The sequence below is a fragment of the Ictalurus furcatus genome, chromosome 8 (genome assembly GCF_023375685.1).
Source record: "Ictalurus furcatus strain D&B chromosome 8, Billie_1.0, whole genome shotgun sequence".
Taxonomy (NCBI): domain Eukaryota; kingdom Metazoa; phylum Chordata; class Actinopteri; order Siluriformes; family Ictaluridae; genus Ictalurus; species Ictalurus furcatus.
The window spans coordinates 4964909-4986975 of record NC_071262.1 but is presented as its reverse complement, the minus strand read 5'-3'; the positions used below and the strand labels follow the sequence as shown (position 1 = coordinate 4986975).

At 38.7% G+C, this 22067-nt stretch overlaps 2 protein-coding genes across 6 annotated transcripts in view; both read left to right on the top strand.

Annotated features, from left to right (window-relative positions):
* The first annotated feature begins 6388 nt into the window (after positions 1-6388).
* Positions 6389-13078, top strand: LOC128611276 (heat shock factor protein 5-like). Of its 2 annotated transcripts, none has more exons than XM_053630659.1 (6): positions 6389-6524; positions 8117-8521; positions 9121-9234; positions 9990-10081; positions 10299-10439; positions 12126-13078. In XM_053630659.1, the coding sequence occupies exons 2-6, from the start codon at positions 8122-8124 to the stop codon at positions 12171-12173; spliced, it is 795 nt and encodes a 264-aa protein (XP_053486634.1). In that variant the 5' UTR covers positions 6389-6524; positions 8117-8121; the 3' UTR covers positions 12174-13078. The 2 variants fall into 2 exon arrangements, with proteins under 2 accessions (XP_053486634.1, XP_053486633.1); XM_053630658.1 differs by having other exon boundaries at positions 6390-6524; positions 8117-8590.
* Positions 13079-16349: 3271 nt separating this feature from the next.
* spdl1 (spindle apparatus coiled-coil protein 1) overlaps positions 16350-22067 on the top strand; it is a 31564-nt gene continuing 25846 nt past the window's right edge. Inside the window, exons 1-2 of one of the 4 annotated variants that reach the window (XM_053630654.1) lie at positions 16350-17218; positions 21867-22018. In XM_053630654.1, the coding sequence (XP_053486629.1) occupies positions 17215-17218; positions 21867-22018 (156 nt within the window). In that variant the 5' untranslated portion in view covers positions 16350-17214. Of the gene's footprint in view, positions 17219-17368; positions 22019-22067 lie in introns of those variants that run through there. The other 3 variants (XM_053630653.1, XM_053630657.1, XM_053630655.1) reach the window with 3 other exon arrangements.

Here is a 22067-nt window from a genome sequence, read left to right as displayed (position 1 = left end):
ACCACTAAATAAACTCTGGTAGAATGCCCCGCTATCCATTACCACTCGTGCACACTTGTAAAACAAAGTTTGCTCAAATCCTGCTCCGACATGAAATCTCTCCATAGTATACTTGTTTCTGTTTGTAATACATTGCTTGAAAACATTTTCCTTTAGAATTTGCTGGTATAATTCAGAATTCATTGTTCCATCAATGATGGCAAGCCATCTTGGCCCAGATACAAAACAGGCCCAAACCATGATACTACCAGCACCATATTTTACAGATGGGATAAGGTTCTTATGCTTGAATGCAGTGTATTCCTTTCTCCAAACATAACGCTTCTCATTTAAATGAAAAAGTTACATTTTGGTCTCATCCATCCACAAACTATTTTTCTGATAGCCTTCTGGCTTTTCCACATGATCTTTAGCAAATGTTCTTTTTGGAGAGTAGTGGCTTTCTCCTTCCAACCCAGCCAAGCATACTATTGTTGTTCAGTATTCTGATGGTGGTCTCATGAACATCAATATTATCCACTGTGAGAGATGCCTTTAGTTGCTGAGATGTTACCCTGGGTTCCTTGGTGATCTCATTAACTATTTACATCTTATAACACATCTTGTTCTTGGAGTGATCTTTGTTGGTTGAACACTCCTGGGGACTGTAACAATGGTCTTGAATTTCCTCAATTTGTACACAATCTGTCTGACTGTGGATTGGTGAAGTCCAAACTCAGAGATGGATTTATAACCTTTTCTTACCTAATGAGCATCAACAACTCTGAGGTCTTCAAAAATCTCCTTTGTTCGTGCCATGATAGACTTCCACAAACATGTGTTGTGAGGATTAGACTTTGATAGATCTCTGTTGTTTAAATTAAACAGTATGCTCATTCACCCCGATTGTCATCCCATTTATTGAAAACACCGGTCTCTAAATTCACCTTCAAATTAACTGCTAATACTAGAGGTTCACATACTTTTGCCACTCACAGATACAGTATCTCACAAAAGTGAGTACACCCCTCACATTTTTGTAAATATTTGATTAGATCTTTTCCCGTGACAACACTGAAGAAATGACACTTTGCTACAATGTAAAGTAGTGAGTGTACAGCTTGGTCAACCACGTCATAGTCAAATGCATCAAAAGATTTGATCAGGAGATAACACATTCATAAAAGTCATACATAGAAAACAGTAAACTTTCAATCTCAATGGTTAATATTCAAACAAGAGCTCATAAAGACTGTGGAAAGGTATTTTTGGTATTTTTTATGATACTCACCTATTTAGTACGTGTGTAGTATTGGAAACACATGAAAAACAGGTTTTCTGAATTATACCCCTCAGAATTAACACACTGAGGCACACAGCAATAAAGTGAAGAACTGATTTAATGTCTTTGGTAAGAAAACCTTCTCTGTTAAATGGTTAAAACGCTCAAAACGCTCATTCTGATGACAAACTTAACTATCACATAAAACACTTCTCTCAGAAAGCGGTGCTGAATAGCAGCAGTAACGCACGTGCTCATAGCCCGAGGTAAGGCAGACAGCCATCTTGTTAACTAACCGACTGAACTTCAGCTAGCAGCAAGCTAGTGTTAATATGTTCACTGAGAACTTTAAAAAGCATACAAAAAAATCAGCTATTTACAACTTCAGACAAAATGCTGTGATTTAAAGATGAAATGTCCATTTTAAACTCATGTTAGCTAAAATTCATGCTGTGCTAAACTAAACTAATCTGTTCAGTAACATGTTAGCTAGAAAGCTAACATTTTTGTGGGGGAAATGGTTGGGGAAAAAAAACCAAAAAGGTCCACAGGAAGAAGTAAACCTTGAGCCTTGAACTTTAACATGTTAGATTTTACTCAAAAGAAGTACCTACTCTCTACATCACAGTTTAAATAATTTTTGGTAGATTTAATCTTAGGGCTAAGCACTAGTTAGCTGTCTCCTCTTTAAACTGTAAAGCACTGTTTAACGATTTAATTTAATTAAACTACATAACAGATTTATAACTATGTGTAAAAAATAAGGAGAACAAACATTACTTGCCTTGAGTTGGTGTCCAGCTGTGAACTGTTGCTCCTCCACTCAGATGGAGCTGTGAGAGAGAGAATGAACTCCAGCAGGAAAAGATGTTCAGTTGTTTTCCCTGTGGGGGAGGGGCAACTCTCTCTCAGCTCCTCACCTATCACTTCACATATTTATCTTTATTATTAAAGTCAATACCTAAATTTGATTTTTTTATATGATATTATTAAGAAAGGTGTTCGTCAGCCTCTGCTGGAGCGCCGTGATTTGTGCTCTGGACCTTGCGTTGACTCCATCATCCCATTGTGGGTTGATCAGGCAGGCATCGTTCTCTGGGAATTCACGTGAAACCGTGACCCAGTCCGTGCCAAGTTTTGCCATGAGCAGTCACCGTAGTTCATGAGTGGTGGGTCTGAATTCTCTGCAGAATATCTGAAGTTCATCCGAAAACTTTCATCCTCCTACTTCGTGGAGCGCTGGCAGATGCGTCATGCTGCTCCTGATGTCTTCCAATGTCCAGGGTCTGTGAACTAGCATAGGGCCTCCTTCTCTGTGGCCACATCTAGCATTGGGGCATTTACCACGGCGTGGACTGTATCTTCTCTGTACGATTTTGTTGGTCTGAAGCCCTCAGGCAGCAGTGTTGTTGGTCCCTTCACTTGGGATCTCGTGTCTAACACCACCGGTGAAGTTAGGACGGCTGGAGCATAGTTCGGTGGGGGTTGGTGGCTCAGTTCTGACAGGTTCGGATGGAGTGGTGTAGATTGGGCCGCTTCATTGTGAGGAGGTGCCTCTGAAACTGCAGGTTCCTCCCTCCTTACTGGCTGTAGGCATCGCGGTGGGGCGGCGTCCAGGTCGGGATCGGCTTTCTGCAGTTTAGCACACTGAGAAACAGATGAGGGCCCTGCTTGACATTTTTTTTCTCTTTTATGTGCCTCGCTCTGCCCTTCAGCAAATGCCTTCCAGTCTGCCAAAAACTGCACTTCACTCTTTGTTTTAGGGGTCTCTCTCTCTCCTTTGTCTCCAAATTAAATTTCTGTTGTTCTAACTGTCTGAGACTAAAACTACCTTTTTCTGGGAAAGCCCATTCTTTAACCCATAAATCATATTGCACTGTTAGCCCAGATTTCATATCTACTAAACAATTTAATTACAACCTACTTAAATTATTTAAGTTTGAGTGCATTACTAAAATATTTAAGTAGATTCTACTAATTTGTAGACATATTTCAACGTATGAATCATTTTAAGTTAAATGGATTAAAAGTATAAAATTTTTGTCCTGACCACGCCTCCCCACTGGTTAGCTGTTGCAGAGTCAAGGGAAGCCATTTTTTCTTGTGTTTGTAAGTGAATTCGAGGAGCTGTTGATGAGTGGTTAGAAAGTATGTGTTAGCCAGTTTTTATTGTTTCTATTTTCCATTGAGAGGCTGTTTGTGAGTAATAAAAAATAGAGTTTGAAACAATTTTGGACGTTTTCTCCTGCTTGAACTTGAAGCAGGCGAGTTCAGGGAACATTTTTTCGTCTGTTCATTTTAACTGTAAAAAATATTGTTTGAAACCATTTCGGATGTTTTCTCCCACTTGAATCCCTGACAGGTGAATTCGGCGGACATTTTTTTGTCTGTCAATTTTTATTGTTTTTTTTCCCCCAATCGAGGTGCTGTTTGTGAGCAGTAAAAAAAAAACAAACCCCATTGTTTTCATCTTTTATCTAGCTAGTTTTTCACTTGTGCCGACATTTTTTCGTCTGTTCATTTTTAACAGTGAAAAACATTGTTTTAAACAATTTTGGACGTTTTCTCCCGCATGAACCCCTACCCAGCGAGTTCAGCGGACATTTTTTCATCAATCTGTTTCTTTCTCTGTTAGGATGTAACTGACAAGGACTTGTACAGTCAAACTCCAGTGGGGATCCTCTGCTTCAATCAGAAAGTCCTCAGACCCATTCAAACTGAGCATCGTCTTGAAAAGGAGTTTGATGATGGATGAACTGGCCGACCTGCCTCAGGCCTTCAGTTTTCTTTTTGGACTGATTTATGCCCTGTACTCAAACTATCCTAGGTGTTTGAAAAACAGTTTCCACTTTATTCAGCAGGTAATGCTCAACCTGGGAGGTAAGCTGCTCCCAAAATTCAATCTTTGAAAAATCAGCTAACAGTAAAATGGGCCTCCCAATTGTTCTACTACTGTTCCACTAGCAAGTGTTTCATTTGTAATGTTGAAGTGCATGTTTTATGATATTAGCACTGATTTTGTGGTTTGATTCAATTCTTATTTGCAATGTTCCTATTTGATAGAAATTTGAAATTTATTTTATTTATATATACAGTGGTACAATACTGATGTCTAGTGAACATTTCATGTGAATAGCCTCATTGGAAATATATTTACTGAAACAAATGTTGATGCGTCCAATACTTATTTCCCTCACTGTGTGTGTGTGTATTATATTATATTATATATATATATATATATATATATATATATATATATATATATATATATATATATATATATATATATATATATATATATATATATATATATATTTTTTTTTTTTTTTTTCAGCTACAATGCCAAAAAGAGAAACTTTGTAACGTTGCACTTTTAAAATAACATGTTTACGGACAAGTTTCCTCACAACGATAGTTCAGAAGACCACATCTTTAGGAAGTAAAATTTGGCAAATAATTTCACAGAATTTTCTTGACTGTGTGTGTATTGTATTTTCAAATGAAAATATTTCAGTTGAAATAAAACAATTTTTTTTTTTACTTTTGGTATTTGCTTGCTTTTTTTATGTAATTTAATGAATTTAAAGTTTACTTAATTTAACTGAAGAAACTAAGTTGAGTAATTGGACAGAGCAATTGATATTACAAATGATTTTGAGTTAAATCAACTTGGAATTTAGTGCATTGAACTTAAAAATAATTGTTGGAAGGGCTGGAATGTTTCAATTAAGTTCACTTAAGTTATCGAGTAAACATTACTTAATTTTTTAAGGCAACCACTTTCCTCAAATTTGTGTGTATGGGTTGAAGGGCGAACGGGCGGTGAGGGTCTCAGCCGTCGGCAGTTGCAGCCAAGGGGGCGGGGCGGAGCCGTCACTCGCGTCGGAGTCACCTGAAACCCGAAAAAACACACAACAGCGATTAGCAAACAGGCACGCGTCGGCAAAACTGCATAAAACACGCCAGAAATTCGCGCGCATGCTCGGGGACACTTCTCTCCTTCTGCGAGTGGAATATCGCCCTTTTATACTCTCCCCTCGCTTGTTGGCTGGTGGAATTCTTCCGTAAGGTGCACCATTCACGAGCCGTGGGTGTGTCGGCGGCCCCGCCCCGCCGCCACGTGCTCTCTGGATATCCAAAACATTTGGTGGCGCTGAAGCGGAGCTGTCTCTTCTGCGCCACTGCGGCAGTCGCGTTAGGAGCGATCTTTGTTTCCTGTGCGCCGGATACCGGCCTGGCGCCACTATATATATATATATACACACACATACATATATATATATATATATATATATATATATATATATATATATATATATATATATATTAGTCAATTTCTGAGTAAGACAATATTCTGATTAAGGTGTTTACATGAGTCGCTTTTAGAATACCTCTTTCATGTTCAGGTTTTACATGTTATAGAACATAGATCGATTAACGGCACACATCATTATGTCATCACGCCACGCCGTCTGACATCCCTCCAGAATTTCATGTAATAACATACATTTGGTCTTCGTTATGGTACCGTATTCAGTTTTGGCTGTTTTTATTTAAATTTTTTGCGAAAGCTTCAAGTGCAGTTAATTATTTGTCATGCTGTACGTGCAAATAGATGCCTGCTTGAAGCCGTGGACTGCGTCCCAAACCGCGTACTTACCATCTATATAGTAGCTGAGATACATGTATTTCTCCTACTACAGGCCTATAGTAGGCAAGTACGTGGTTTGGGACACAGCCGTGCTCTCTTGTTTGCCGTCATACGGTTGATCGCTGCTGTGTGTGATCGTGTCCTGTCGCAAAATGCGGTGAAAACTCTCACATGACGTTAATAATGTGATTAAGGTGTTTACATGTCTATAATACATGTCGATAATGCGACTAAAACAGGAGTACTCCACATGTCTTAATTCCATTTGTGTTTACTTTGAGTATGACCTTAATCGGATTAAGGTAATTAAAAATTGCTGTTTACATGGTAGTTTCTTAATCAGAGTATCGTCTTAATCGGGTTAATAGTGGATTATTGTTGTCCATGTAAACGTACTGATTGACCCCCTCCCATACAGACAGCAATACACGATGACAGCAATGACCTATGACATGAAATTCTAAATTCTAAATTCTTGATGATGTGTACCAGTCAGTGGGGAGGCCACTGTTGTCCAGAAAACCTGAGAAGACGCACACAGCCCAGCCAGGAGACCAAATTGTCGTGGAAATTAGCAAGGAAACACTCACAGACCTCTGACGTCCTCTGAAGGTAAAAAAAAAAAAAAAGGTTTATTACAGAAAGATGGTTAATACAGGATAGAATAAAGCAGGATAGATTAATGAGAGCACTCTGAAGCACTTGTGCTGAACCACTACTATAGATATGAAACGCAGAGCACGACACACTTTTATGTACCGATAAGAAGCGGTTTGAGGCAGTTCAAACAGGCTTTGTTTCAGGGTCTTAGAAGATGTGTAGATGAACCTTGAACAGAAGAACATGTTTGTGTCTCAGTATAGCAGATAAACATTCTGTACTGATCTAAGTGACATGACATGGCCTTCTTAGGTGTTATCCTCTGATGAGAATGAAACAGAACAAGAACAAAACTATTACAAAATAAAAATTTGTAATTTCCCTCACAGGTGTACCCCGCCTTGTGCCCGATGCTCCAGGTTTCCCGTCACCCAGTAGTATAAGCAGTATAGAAAATGGATGGATATACATTTTTTATTTCTCAATCAATCATTACAGTCTGTTATGAACTTGGGAATTTCTGTAATATCCATTGAAATGTTAAAAGTGTACGGCACAGCATTGTTTTGTCATAGGTTGATATAATCACACCTGAGTGATGAGCCTACATACATAAAAAGAAAAAGAAAAACAGACTGCAATTCAATCAAAATTTTCCAGATTATGAGTTTACCATATTGTAGTGTTACAACCTGGAACCTGGAACTGACTTTTATATTAAAGTGGGGGATCAATGGACACTAAAATAATATGTAATACAATAAAAACACATTTTGTTCAAATTATTTACAAAACAACAACAAAAACAAAAACATTACAGATGTTATTTCATAAGTATTCATCCCTGTTGCTGTGAAAGCCCTAAGTTCGTTGGAGAGACACAAGGCCACAGCTTCACATTTTTGGTTTGCTAATGAGGAGTTATATATTATCACATTTTGTCATAATTTATGGCCTAAACTTTTTTTCTGCTAGAGGAATAACAAAGACCCCGCGGGCAGTATGTTTGCCACTGCTGACCTAAACGTTCACCGTTTCTCCTACAAAATATGCCGAATAGCGTCATCACTATTTTCCGATACACGTTAATATGCACCAAGACTTTACTTTGGGATTGAACGACATCACAGGCAAGGGTTACTCTGATTGGATAACTCCACGCAAGCTCATTAAATATTCATGATTTTTGTCCGGCGCCTCCACCTGCCCAGTCTCCTAAATTTAAAGGTTTGAGGCCGGTGCGTGCACGTAACGGTTCCTGACCAGTTTTAACGGCTCTGAGAAGTGATAAGGGATCAGAGAACTATCAAAAGGAACCACATAGCAGGTGTATGTGCTCATATATAAGAAATATTTCACACGTGATCATGTAGCTCTTAGAAAGTACTTCGGGTCTGTTTTTGTTTGCCAGGTTGCTTGGCAACTCTAACGGTCAATTTTGATAACATTAATGCTATAGATTGTTATTGTTAGTGATTTTCAGCTGTTACTGAAGATGAATGTGTTATGTGTTAGCTAGCCACCTACTATCTAGTTAGTGCTAGAGAGTAATTGTTACATTCAGTCTCCTATTTTTTCTCCCATCTGCCTACAAATCTTTTTAGCTGGTATGGAAATCGTTGACGCAAATTTTGTCACCTTGATCAACCCCAACTACTTCCCTGGCAAGTTGTGGCGTTTGGTGAACGATCCTCAGATTCGCTCAATCTGGTGGGACGCCAGCGGGGAAGGAATACTTGTCCATCAGCAACCCTTCGAAGCTGAAGTGCTATTGTCCCAACCAAGGCATTTGTCTGAGTACTTCAGAACAACGGACTTCATCAGTTTCGTTCGCCAGCTGAACATGTACGGCTTCAGAAAAGAACGCACAGACCGTGACGTCTCAGACAAGCAACTGCACCACTTTTACAACCCGTACTTCAAACGGGATAAGCCTGAGCTTCTGCTCAAAATAAAGCGACTCACGCCTCACAACAAGGCCAAGCTCGCCGGGATAAAGGTGACCAGCAGTAAGTCAAAAAGTTTCCATCATGTGATGCTGAATTCGCCACAGGAAACCTCTGCCTTAATGAGAACAGGTTGGTAGTGTTTCAACAAGCAGATAAAAAGAATAGACAGAATATATTCATTCATTCATTTCAGTAACAACTTTAACCTAGTCAGGTTAATGACGGATCCAGGGCTGAGAAAACTGGGCACCCTGAATGGGACGCCAGTCCATCGCAAAGCACCGTGCGCACACACACATTCACACACTCGTTCACACAGTGCCAGTTTACCATAAACACTCCACTTATAACCTGGAACCTGGAAGAAACCTACCTCAACCCTAGCCCACAGGTTTCTCCGCCACTGTGCGAATTCTTTAAATCTGGAACCATTTTAGCCCATGTCCTTTGAAAGACTGGATAGAGAAATCCATTAGCCTTAAAAAAAGAGAAAAGATTATGCATATATAGGAATGTGTAGAAAAAAAGAGAAAATAGACAAATATAATGAGAAAGGGTATGTCGTTTTGCTAGTACAGTGCCAGCTAGATAACTTTGTGGCCTCGGTCATCATCTGTAGTTTTAGTTTATTAACACTTGACTTGTCTCTATCTGTTCAGGTTCAATCTTGCTTGAACATCAGGGAACACCTTACCAACATCCCTGTAATGTCCCTCAGCAGGAGAAGAGGTGCAACACACCTCATCACTCACAATACGGGTTTTACACACCAGGTGATGATTTAATACATTTTGTCCCCTTTATAATAGTTGTGAGCTCAGCCTTAATTAGTATAAGCATTTGATTTGCACGCTACTTTAGTAAATACAGTAGTATAGTGCATTATTCTGACGTGTAGTTTAATTGTATGCAATTTAGGATGGAGTCCAGTCCATTGTTTCACAATTTCAGTGTTGGCGTTTCTATCTATCTATCTATCTATCTGTCTATATTTTGTCCCAAATATCCATTTTTAATAGATAAAAATTAAGATAACTGATATCAGTCAATGTAATTCTATGTTTTGATATTAAACCTTCAGTGCATAATTCAATGCCTTGCATAAACTCATTTTTAACATTAATTGAGTGATTATTACCCCGTGGTGCTTGGCAATGTGGTGGGCTTTTTTTAAAAAAAAACAAACAAACAAAAAAACAAAAAACATTCTGTTGCTTTATGCAGCAGATGCAGGCACAGCTTAATGCATTGTTGTTGTTTTTGTATGGCTTATTCATGGTTTATCATTTTACATATCTTCCAGGTTATTTGTACAACTCAGGAATAAAACAAATTGACTTTTTCACCTTTAAATATTGACATTTCAACATGTTATTTAATACAGTAGGCAAAGAATTAACAAAAACTGTTTGCAGAGGAGCTGCAGGAGCTGTAATATCATTCCTGAATAATCTATCTTAGTGATGTGTTGTTTATGTCTTACCAAGAAATGAATCGTTTATTATCCTTCAATGTTTCCCACCCCCAGTGAATCAGCGCTGTAGCCCAGACTTCTTGGATTCAAAAGTGCCAAGCTTTCAACAACCAGCTGCTTCCTACTCTCCTAGTGGCTATTACCCTGTAAGAACTGAGAAATCTTTTTAAGTTTATGTACTGTTCTGATCACTAAAAATTACTAGTGTCGTTATTTTAGCCAGTGTAGGCATGTTAAGGTTTGATGGTACATGTTGGGATGAAGGGAATGCTGAAGCATGAAGGGAATGCTGGGAGGTCAAACAGTTAAAAGTAAAACGTTGATGTGTAAATAATAATATGAATTTTCCCACTCATTCCTCAGGACTACTCAGTCGGATACGCTCATCCAATTGATCAGGATCTATACTGGAAAGCAGGTGATGTTCCAGAGTCCAGGACGAGTGACCTGGACAAAGAGAAAGAGGACCTGGACGCTATATTAAATCTGGCGGAAGAAATACAGGTCAGATTAGATGATTTCCCATAAAGAACAGCCCCGAGTGTGTATCTGTGCTTACAGTGTAGTCAGTGCTGCCATAGTACCATAAGGTCCAATAATCGGAATCCAGGACCAAGATCTGTTTACACGGTTCAAGAACATACAGTGCCCCTCACTAATATTGGCACCCTTGGTAAATATGAGTAAAGGATGATGTGAAAATTTGTCTTTATTGTTTAGCCTTTTGATCTTTTGTTCAGCCTTCTTTGCTTATATTTACCAAGGGTGCCAATATTAGTGGAGGGGACTGTATGTGGTTTAAATCTCACGTTCTCATATCAAACTCATCAGAAATCATACCAAATCATACCATGGGGCGGATGTGGCTCAGGTGGTAGAGTGGGTTATCCGCTAATCGTAGGGTTTGATTCCCGGCCCACGTGACTCCACATGCTGAAGTGTCCTTGGGCAAGACACTGAACCCCAAGATGCTCCCGATGGCAAGTTAGCACCTTGCATGGCAGCTCTGCTACTATTGTTGTATGTGTGTGAACGGGTGAATGGGACACAGTGTAAAGCGCTTTGGATAAAAACGCTATATAATTGCGCCATTTACCATTTTACCATTTACAAATGCTAACATTTAGCATTTCTACCACACACTGTTAAGTTTTGTTGTTTTTTAATACTCAACTGTAGTGATGCACCAAAATCTTTGAGCAGTTAATCTGGATTTTTTCATTTCTTAACCTGTTTATTAGCATAATTTATGCAATTTTGATTGACTTTCAGGAAAACTGAATTAGGTACGGAAAAACACTGACACCATAGTGTAACCATAAAATGTTTGCAGTGTAAATCAGTGTGTAGCCAACATTGTTAATCCATATTATTCATTATATTCATTCCTTATTTCTGTTCTTGCAGCTGTTTTAAAATAATCAGCACATGACTGAACAAAACTTTTTTTTTTGTCATGAATTTGTAATCAGAAGCTTATAGACTCATTTGTGAGGTAATGGATTTGAGTTTATGGGTGCGTCTCAATCAGGTCCATAGTTCAGTAGTCAGGACACTGATCAGGGAGTGGACCATTTGTTGGGCTGTCTCAATTGCGAAATCCTACCCATGTGCACTGGGACGTTCGCTCCCTAAAAAAATCCCACAATGCACCACGAAAACCAAGGAACATAGATGTTCACTATTTTCCCTTACTGAAAATGACGCCATGTTTTCATAAGCCTCTCAGATCGAACAATGTGGCGGACGAATGCTGTTGTTGTAGCTCTCAAATGGTTACGTTAGCGATTTTTTAACTTTATTTGACGTTCTATATATTGTTTATTTGAGTCTAACGACTTTAATGATTTTTTTAAAATCTACTAACTAGTCTACAATCCTACGTGAAGTACCATGACAGACAAATTAATATGACATATAATGTTAGAAAGATGTCCGTCCTGCATGTTGTGGTTAAGTGCCAGTGGTGATGTTTTACAACGCGAGTATGTAGTCATGTTACCGGAAATTGAGTCATCAGTGTCCTAATGTGTAGTGAGTCTGGGTCTTTACCAGTGCCCGAGCTCATGTACACCATATAATGATTCACCACCTAGGGATCTAGGGAGCAGATTGAGACGAACCCTACTGTATTTTTTGTGTAATGTGAAACATTAATGTTGGTGTTTTCTATATATTTTATTTGTTCAGGCTGATGTTGAGTTCTGGAAGTTGCTGCAGCTATCAGTCACCTGTTAAGACAGCTTGAGTGGGGAGCGCATTTTATTTTGAGTGTAATGACTGGAAATATTGCCTTTAATCCCTTTCCTGTCAATGATTCACATGACAGCAACATGAGTTGATTATTATCGCTTTCCAGGTATATTCCTGGATACGATATAACAGGAAATAGGTAGCAAATGATCCTCAATGATCAGTAAATTTCAAAAAATTTTTAGGTATTCTGTTGGCAGATAATTTTTTCTTTAAAAAAAATTTTTTTTTTTCTTAAACGAAGCAAATGCAATAAACAATGTACAACTTGAAATTTATAAAATGTCTAGAAATAGGTTTATAAATCTTATTGATTACTTACAGTATTATTTTTTTAATGTTTTCTTTGTTCTCTTATAATGCACGATATCTTTTATACAGCTGTTTTCTCTGTTCTTTTATTTGCTCATGTGTAAAGCACTTTGACCACTGTTTAATAGTTTATTAAAGTGTTTGACACGTAATTATAAATGATTAAAGCACAGCTTTTAAAATAATTTCTTTTAAAATGGAATGTTTGTATGAATTTAGCATTTGTGCTTGTCTTTTATTTAAGATACCAAACAAAATGCTTGATGTATTTTTTATACTTATTCGATGTAAATATTATTTTTAGCTGTAGTTTGGTTCAATAACATAGTAATGTTTTTAAGGCAAACTTATATTTTTTTATAAATAGTCATATTTTAAAGCTGGTATGTAATAGAGAGACGTGAGTGCACTGAAGCACTTTATTTATTAAAACTGATTTATTCAGTGAAACAATTTCTCTCTTTCTATTTCTATTCACTCATGTGATGAGGTATTGGAAATAAGCTATGAATTATGCTTATACCACTGTCTAAGAATAAATCTAAAAAGAAATAAATACAGTACATGATTTGATTATGCACAGGCATGCATCAGTTCTTTGTGGTGTGATGGTGGCGTAGAGCATCTATAAAAGTTAATACAGTGCCACCCCAGCAAACAATTCGAAGTAGAATAGTCGGCGAAAAGTCACAAAGATTACCGTCAATATGACGTATAATCAAGCCGCTTTCAAGCCGTAAAACGGGGACACTTTTATACGCATTTTATTGTCGAAACCAAGCCTCTAAATGTAACGGCGCTACGCGGATATTCTAGGTCGAATTGTTTGCTGGGATCAGACTAGTATATATTTAGTTTTTAGTAGAATTTAGTTTTTAGTTCACTGTTACACTGCAAGTCAATAAGTTCCATTTGCAACACACTTGGGACACTCTCCATATCAACTGAGAAGGGGTCTGCAAACAGCTGGAAAGTGTCACGGTGTGCCTTGAAATCAGCAAAGTGCTCATCAAATTCCTGCGGTAGGTTGTCAATAGCAGATGTATATTTATCACCACTGAATGATGTGCCCTCCTCCACAAGAGATCTGCATGATGGGAAATGGCTAAGGTTTTTTGCAGAAAGCTGACATTTCCACAATCTCAGTTTTATGGAGAAGGCTTTCACGTTTTCATAAGCTGCTGTGATGAGCTGATCAGGGCCCTGGAGCTTCAGATTAAGGATGTTTAGCTCATGTGTTATGTCCACTAGGAAGGCAAGATCCATCACCCATTTTGGATCATCAAATTCATGAACATCCATTCTGCCATCTTCCATGAAACTCTTCACCTTTGTTCTTAACTCAAAGAATCTCTTCAGGACATTTCCCCTGCTGAGCCAGCGAACCTCAGTAAAGTACATCACCATATGCTGACTCAATTTCTTGCAAAAAGGCCCTGAACTGGCGGTGCTGCAAACCCCTGGATCTGATATAATTAATACATTTCAGGACAACAGACATGACATGTTCATATTTCAGACTTTTGCTGCACAGTGCCTGTTGGTGTATAATGCAGTGCAGAACAACTGCTGGACCTGCTTTTCCCTCTTCTAATTTTCTTTGTACTAGCGGAACCAGTCTGTTTTTTCTGCCTGTCATAGATGGGGCTCCATCAGTTGTAATGCCTACCAGTCGGCTCCATGGTAAACGAGCACGCTCAAACGCGTCACACAGCTCCTGAAAAATATCTTTGGATGTGGTGCGGCCGTGCATTGGACCCAACTTAGCAACACTTCTGTCACTTCGAACTTCTCATTAATACCCCTTATGAAAATTGCGAGCTGAGCATTGTCAGTTTTATCTGTGCTTTCATCAAGCGCCACAGAGTATGCAGTGAAAGCTTTAACTTTATCACGTGACTGATCATAAATGTTACTTGATAACTTGATGATCCGCTCCGCCACCATGTTAGCCGATAGCGCTATATTGTTGAACAAGCTCTTTTTTTCTGGACATAAAATATCCACAACTTTCATCATGCAGTCCTTCAGAAATGGGCCTTCGGTGAATGGCTTTCCGGCTTTGGCGATTAATTCACTCACAACATAACTTGCCTCAACTGCAGTATCAGCATCCTTTTTGGCTTTATGAAAAATACTTTGCTGAGATATAAATCCTCTCTGTAGCTGCATGGCTCGTGTTGCCCTCTCATCTCCCTCGTACTTCTCGTACTGCTCTCCGTGTTTAGTCCAATAATGACACTTGATATTATATTCCTTTAAAACTGCAACTTTTTCGTTGCATATCAGGCAGGTACGTTAGCATGTTCGCCTGACACCTCCAGGGTCCGGGGCTCGATTCCCACCGTGGCCATGTGTGTGCGGAGTTTGCATGTTCTCCCCGTGCTGCGGGGGTTTCCTCCGGGTACTCCGGTTTCCTCCCCCAGTCCAAAGACATGCATGCATGATGACAGGCTGATTGGCGTGTCTAAAGTGTCCGTAGTGTATGAATGGGTGTGTGAGTGTGTATGTGATTGTGCCCTGCGATGGACTGACACCCTTTCCAGGGTGTACCCCGCCTTGTGCCCGATGCTCCCTGGGATAGACTCCAGGTTCCCTGTGACCCTGAAAAGGATAAAGCGGTAGAAGGTGGATGGATGGATCAGGCAAGTAGCACTTCTATTAAACTCCACAAAAAAATACTGAGTAGTCCAACTTTCTTGAAACAGTCTGTGTTCATCATCCACCTTACGTTTTGATTTCGACATCTTTGTTTTTCAGCACCTTTCGTGCATTTTGTCCAACTTTGACCTTTGCCATAACAAACAAAATGCATTTAAAAAAAACAGAATTGTGTTTTTATTTTAATTATTTCAAAAGGGTAGCTTGAATTGGCATGAAAACGCTATAAAATATCATTAGATTTGGCGGGCCAGATTATATATATATTTTTTTACATCCCGTCGCGGGCCGGACTGAGGGGGAAGGCGGGCCTGAAGTGGCCCGCGGGCCGGGAGTTTGAGACCCCTGGTAGTGTGTGGATTTTAGAAAGGTAACATCATCTCAAATAGAACACTAGCGGTATTTTTACTAACCGGAAGTATAAGCCGCTTCCTAGTCGACGGCGCATGACATCACACGCACGCAATGCGACGCCGCTAGCTTTAGCCTAATACCCAGAGTCACCGACAATAACTTTCTTCAGTTTACAGTTTATGTAGCCGTAACCTTTTATTCCCAACATGACCTCAGTCTCCATCACACGGAGGAGAAATCATCACGTGACTGAGGAAGAAAGTCCTCTAAGGCAGGGGGGCATTTTATATTAAACACCGCGGAGATCAAACAGTGCTGCACGAGCACAACGTTATGTTTATATCCACAATGCTCCACTGTGTGGAAGGTGCAGGGGAAACTGGTGCAAGTTGCTTAAAAGGATGTTTAATTCCACTTTATTGTCATTATATGCTGTATTTGCGCGCTTGCAGTGTAAAGTCTGTTGTTTATTATAACGGAAGTGATGTGTTAGTAACGAGGTCGTGTTGTTCCTCACGCGCAGTGTAGACGCGCTGATACACAGCGAGTAACATCTTTAATGCTAATTAAAACACTTTGATCAAAAGTAAACAGAAGTAAAACAATATGTCTAAAGGCAGTGAGTAACAGAAACAACATGGTGCACTGAAAGTGAGTTTTTATTATTAATTTAGGACTGGAGTTTAATTCAGTGCTTTTTGTGCATCCATAAAAAAATAATGCATACATACTTATATAATGTAAACTAAAATAAATAAATTATATAATTGATTTATTTTAGTTTATATTATATATAAGTATTATTCGTAATTTTTTATGGATGCACAAAAAGCACTGAATTAAACTACAGTCCAAAATTAATAATATATATTCTGTTGTGTGTGTGTATTGGGTTCTTTTCTGTTTTGGACAAACAGTTGTGTAAAGTTTTAGTCTGAAGTTTATATTTGTAATACTCAGTTTGTGGATGTTATTTTAAATAAACAAAAAAAATGGTACTGAGAGTTTGCCCCACGCCATCCGATTAATCGAATAAACAATAATGATCGAGCAACTAATCGATTATGAAAATAATCGTTAGTTGCAGCCCTAGATTGGACAATAATTTAACACAACATGTTGAAATAGTAATTACACAAAAAGTGTGTAGGATATTAACACATACTTTCTAAGAGTGTACAGCAGCTTCCAATTACACTAAAGTCCAGTATACAAACGCAAGCTTAGTGTGAAATCCCTGGATCCAGTTCAGAGCGTGGAATACATAAAATGCCATTGTTGTTCTTCTTCGTCTTTTGTGTTTATTGGCGGTTGGCAGACCACATTTTGGTGCATTATCGCCACCAACTGAACTGGAGTGTGGCGCATCGATGGGACCAAATGTTGTGCTAACCACTGAGACTCAAAGAGGAAGCGACCGTGCATAGAGTCCAATGTGCTGAAGCGGCGACGTCATTACTAACCAATGAGACCAATTATGGGCGGAGCGACACATGTAGTCCCGCCCTCTGGCCTCGACAAAAGTGCGGCTCCGCCCCGTTCTGCAGGCTGCAGCCAGGAGACAGGACCTTTTCGTAGTTGCTGGAGCTAGCGACCTACTCTCCAGTCCACTACGTGGCGGTAATACACACTTCAGTTGTCAAAACGCTTCATTTCAACGATTTAATTTTCAAAACGATTTGGCTCTGAACAACAGATTATGGGTAACTATAAGTTTTTTTGTTTTCTTTCATTCGTATTCATATTAATTCCCCATGAAGTTTAATGTCATGCATATTTATTTACCGTGTACTGAAATCGGTCATATAAACCAGTTGAGTTTTGTTTGTCTTATACTATGAACATAACTTTAGGAACTGATTTTGTTAACGTCTTCTGGATTCACTCTCCTGCAGTAGCTAGACAGTTCCTTAACCTCAATCTCAAAACTAGCTAGTACCAAACTTCATATAAAGGTACTTACACATGTTATTATTACTACTACTATTATTATTATTATTATTATTATTATTATTATTTACATTATTTACATTGAGGCTACAACAATTGCTACCTACATTAAACATAGCATTCGACTAAACTGTGCTAACGCGGTGTAAACGGATTAGCGAAACGCTTTACCAGGAGAGAAGATATTCGGTTGACATCATACTGTGCAATTATTAAAACTGTTTCACTCCTATATTAAAGAAAAAACAACAATTTACGTGCAATTTACGAACATGTGAAACATTTAACTAACTTTTGTAAATGGGTTATATATAGGATTACCTGCAGTGGATACAAGTCTAAACACCCCTGTTAAAATTGCAGTTGTTTGTGATGTACAAAAATAAATCATTTTTAAGTATAAATCATATCAGATTTTTTCCACTTTTAATGTGGAACATGTAAAAAAAAATTAAACAGTTTTTTTTGGGGGAGGAGCTTACCATAACCTAATGGCATAAGTGTGCACAGCCTTTTATAATAGGGCCTGTGACTGTGCTCACACTTACATTCAAACTTATCTTCAGAAGTAATCATACACCAGTGATCAGTCAGTACGTTTACATGGACAACAATAATCCGATATTAAGACGATACTCTGATTAAGAACCTACCATTTAAACAGCGATTATGGATTACCTTAATCCGATTAAAGTCATACTCGAAGTAAACACAAATCGAATTAAGACGTGGAGTACTCCTATTTAAGTCGCATTATCGACCTTCATTACAGACATGTACACACCAGACGTTTTCACTGCATTCTGCGACAGGACACACACACACACAGGAGTGGTCAAACAATTGACGGCAAACAAGAGAGCACGGCTGCGTCCGAAACCACGTACTTACCTACTATATTAGGCGAAATACATGTATTTCTGTATACTATATAGTAGGTAAGTATGCAGTTTCGGACACAGCCCACGGCTTCAAGCAGTCGTCTGTTAGCACGTATAGCATGACAAATAATTAACTGTACTTGAAGCTTTTGTTAAATGAAACACCCAAAACTGTATACGGTACCATAACGAAGATGAACTGTATGTCGATACGTGAAATTCTGGAGGGGACATTGGACGGTGTGGTGTGGGGATTAATCGATCTATGTTCTATAACATGTAAAACATGAAAGGAATATTCTAAAAGCAACTCATGTAAACACCTTAATCAGAATATTGTCTTATTCAGAAGGTGGTCAGTAATTTGATTACTGCTGTCCATGTGAAGTGATTCTGATTACCCCAAACTAGAGCTGCTTCTGTTGGATTTTCTTGACATTTTCTTGGTTTCCTCTAACAGCTGAAGCACTAGACCGCAAAGAGCTTACAAAGCATGTATACTATCTCATTGTCAAAAAGTGTCAATCAGGAGAGGGGTGCAAAATCATTTCCAAAATATTAAATGTATTGTGGAATGCAGTGAACACCATCAACAAGTAAAGAAAATGGGGTACCACAGTAACATAAATGAGCACAGGACATCCTTCCAAAACTGACAAAAGGACAAGACAAAAACTTCTCAGGGAGGCTGCCAAGAGACCTACAGCAATATTAAAGAAGCTGCATGTACTGATCACTATTTGCATGTGACAACAGTCTCTTGTACTCTTCACATGTCTGGGCTATGGGGTAGGGTGGCTAGGTAGAACCCCTTTCTCACCAAAAAAACATCCAAGGCCCCCTAAATTTTGCCAATCTATGTGGCAAAATGTGTTATGGTCTGATGAGACCATGGTAGAACCTTTTGGGCATAATTCTAAAAGATATGTGTAGCAAATGAATAAGACCGCTTATCACCCAAAGAGAACCAAACCCACAATTAAGCACGGTGATGGCAGCATAGGGCTTCTTCTCTTCTGCTATGACTGGAGCTCTAGGGAAGATGGAGGGAATCATGCATTTCTTTTGATAACAATCCTGTAGGCCTCTCTTAGACTAATGAACATGAAGAATAGTTTCACCTTCCAGCATGATAACAACCCAAAAACACAAATCTCAGTAAACAAAGGAATGGCTTCAGAAGAAGATCATCATCAACATTTTGGGAATGGCCCACTCAAAGCCCAGATCTAAATCCAATCCAAAACCTGTGGAATGACTTGAAGATAATTTTTTTTTTTTTACATCACAAAAACCTGCAATTTTAACAGGGGAGTGTAGACTATCCATTACCTATTTTGCATTATACCACAATGTTGTTGAATTCTGGATTCTGATTGGCTGACAGATGCTCTAAGGTGTTCAATTATTTTTCAGTTAATGCACAGCTAAAGTAGTTTAGTCAGGTTTTGACCGAATTACAGATCCATATCACTTCGCTGAGTTAACGGAACTAACTGAAAAGTTAGCCTACTGTCCACCACAGCACACAACGAACGCAGCACACAACGAACACAGCACACAACAAACAAGATGACAGACATAAGCAAGGAATATTTGACGACGGGCAGTTGAATTATTAGATAAATAATGCGCACCCGACGTAGTAATGTGGGTACAAGTTGAAGCGGCGGCTTGAGTCATTGATATGCAGTTATTGGAGAGTGAGAGAGCAAGAAAAAAGAAAGAGAGCACATGTGATTGCAATAATGAGACACAAAACCGTGTAAACAAGTAGGCCTATTGATATTTATATATTTTATTTGTTCTATTTTTATATTATCAGCATGAAACAAAAAAAATCTGATCTCTCTCTCTCCAATAACTGCATATCATTAGCCAAGTTTCCATCCACATTTTGTGCATTTCTGTTGTCGACAAAGTGAAAGTGCGTGAAAAAAAGTTGGCGATAATAATTCACCAGACCATCGTCATTGGCTTATAGAAGATTAATAGATCCCATAGTTTGAAAAACACACAAGTCTGAATACATTTGATGTGTTGTTATACAGGACATATACATGACAAATATTATATGAAATGTGTGGATTATATTTTTATATTTAAATTGATTGACTTTTACTTAAGTTTTAAGATTTTGCAGTTTTCCATTATGAATGATGGGTCTGGCTATAGAAACACATGAATTACATGTTGATACAACTAGTGTTTAATTATATATGACACCTTTGATTAATTAGTGAAATATATGGGGGATATATAGTAGCGGGACCCCAGACAGAACCGCTTTTACCTGGCAATTTGTATAGCTCCGTCTACTGGATTGACCCTTTTTACTGAGGTCAGTCCATAAGTTGGTGATGTTTCCATAGAAACCTTTGGGGAAAAAAAATGCAGCCAGCCCCAAGAACTGCCCCACACCTATTTTGATCTTGGCTCTCAGGAAAGCTGCAGTTGCTGCTCTCTTTTCAGTTTGCGGACACACCTGCCCATTGCTGAAGTTTAAACCTAGATACTGTACTTCCACTCATCCAGTTGCTCGCTTCATTGGATTGGCCGAGAGCTGAAATTTGGCTGAGTAAACGATAGGGCCAGCTCCATGCAACCTCAAAAAGGGGTGTCTCAATGTGGTATTCTATGAAATTTGGCTCTTGGGTAGGGGCTAAAACACATTTGAAAATTACTCTTGCTACCCGGCAACCTGTGCTATCTGGGATGGACAGAAGTGGGGTCCACAGTGGACCAGGGTGGATCGAGTCAGGTTTTTCAAGCATATTTCCAGTCCCAGTTCCTTCAGTTCCAGAACCAGCATTGCCAGAGCCACAGGAACTGCCTCTCTCCATGGTTTCAAGAGGTTGAGGTAGTATATTTGTAGTGTATCCAGCATGCAACCTCACTCTGAACCGGAGCTTCCTGTTCCAGCCTTTGTTTGTATCTTTCCATAAGGAAGATGGCGGCATGAATTGGCACTGCACATTTGAGGTTGGCAAAAGTAAAATGAAAATACACACTTCTTAGGACCAATATATCATCCATACAAGGCTCGTGATTCAATAAAAATCTCTATTGAGCAATACATTCAAGACTGTATAATAAAGTAGGATAGTCATCATAAAATATTGTCATGAATACCGTGAGTATAGTTTCTTGTGTAAATGCTACTCGGAATGATTTATTAATAAATCCGTTCATATCTACCTTGATAAATGAGGCCCACTGCTTATTTTAAGAGTTCAAGATAGGACTGAAATGAAGGTAGAGTTCAAGATCAATTTTGTTTTTGGCAACAAAAAGAGTTCAAGATAGGAAAAAATGGAGGGTCTAAATCATGTTCTTCTCTTGCCCTACCCATCTTCTATTTATATTTACAAGAAACTAAACCATCAATGGAAGTCTTTTGGCCTTCTGTTCTTTTACTAGTTACATAAATAGTCTATTGTCTTTACTAGAGAAAGGAGACTGTGTTACAAAATATGCATTACAGTTTCAAGTTTATATGTGCAAAAAATGTCACTAACAGAGCGTGAGATTCAAAGATTGCAACAGAAAGTGGCAGAGTCAGAAGAAGCTCTACAGAAGGCAGCACAGTATGGACTTCAACTCTTGGATGACAAAATGGATCTGCAAAATAAGTTGGAGGATCAGCGGATTGAGATGACTGCTCTAATTGAGGTTAGTCTTTTAAGTATAAAATACAAATACATAGATTTAATTTTAAACA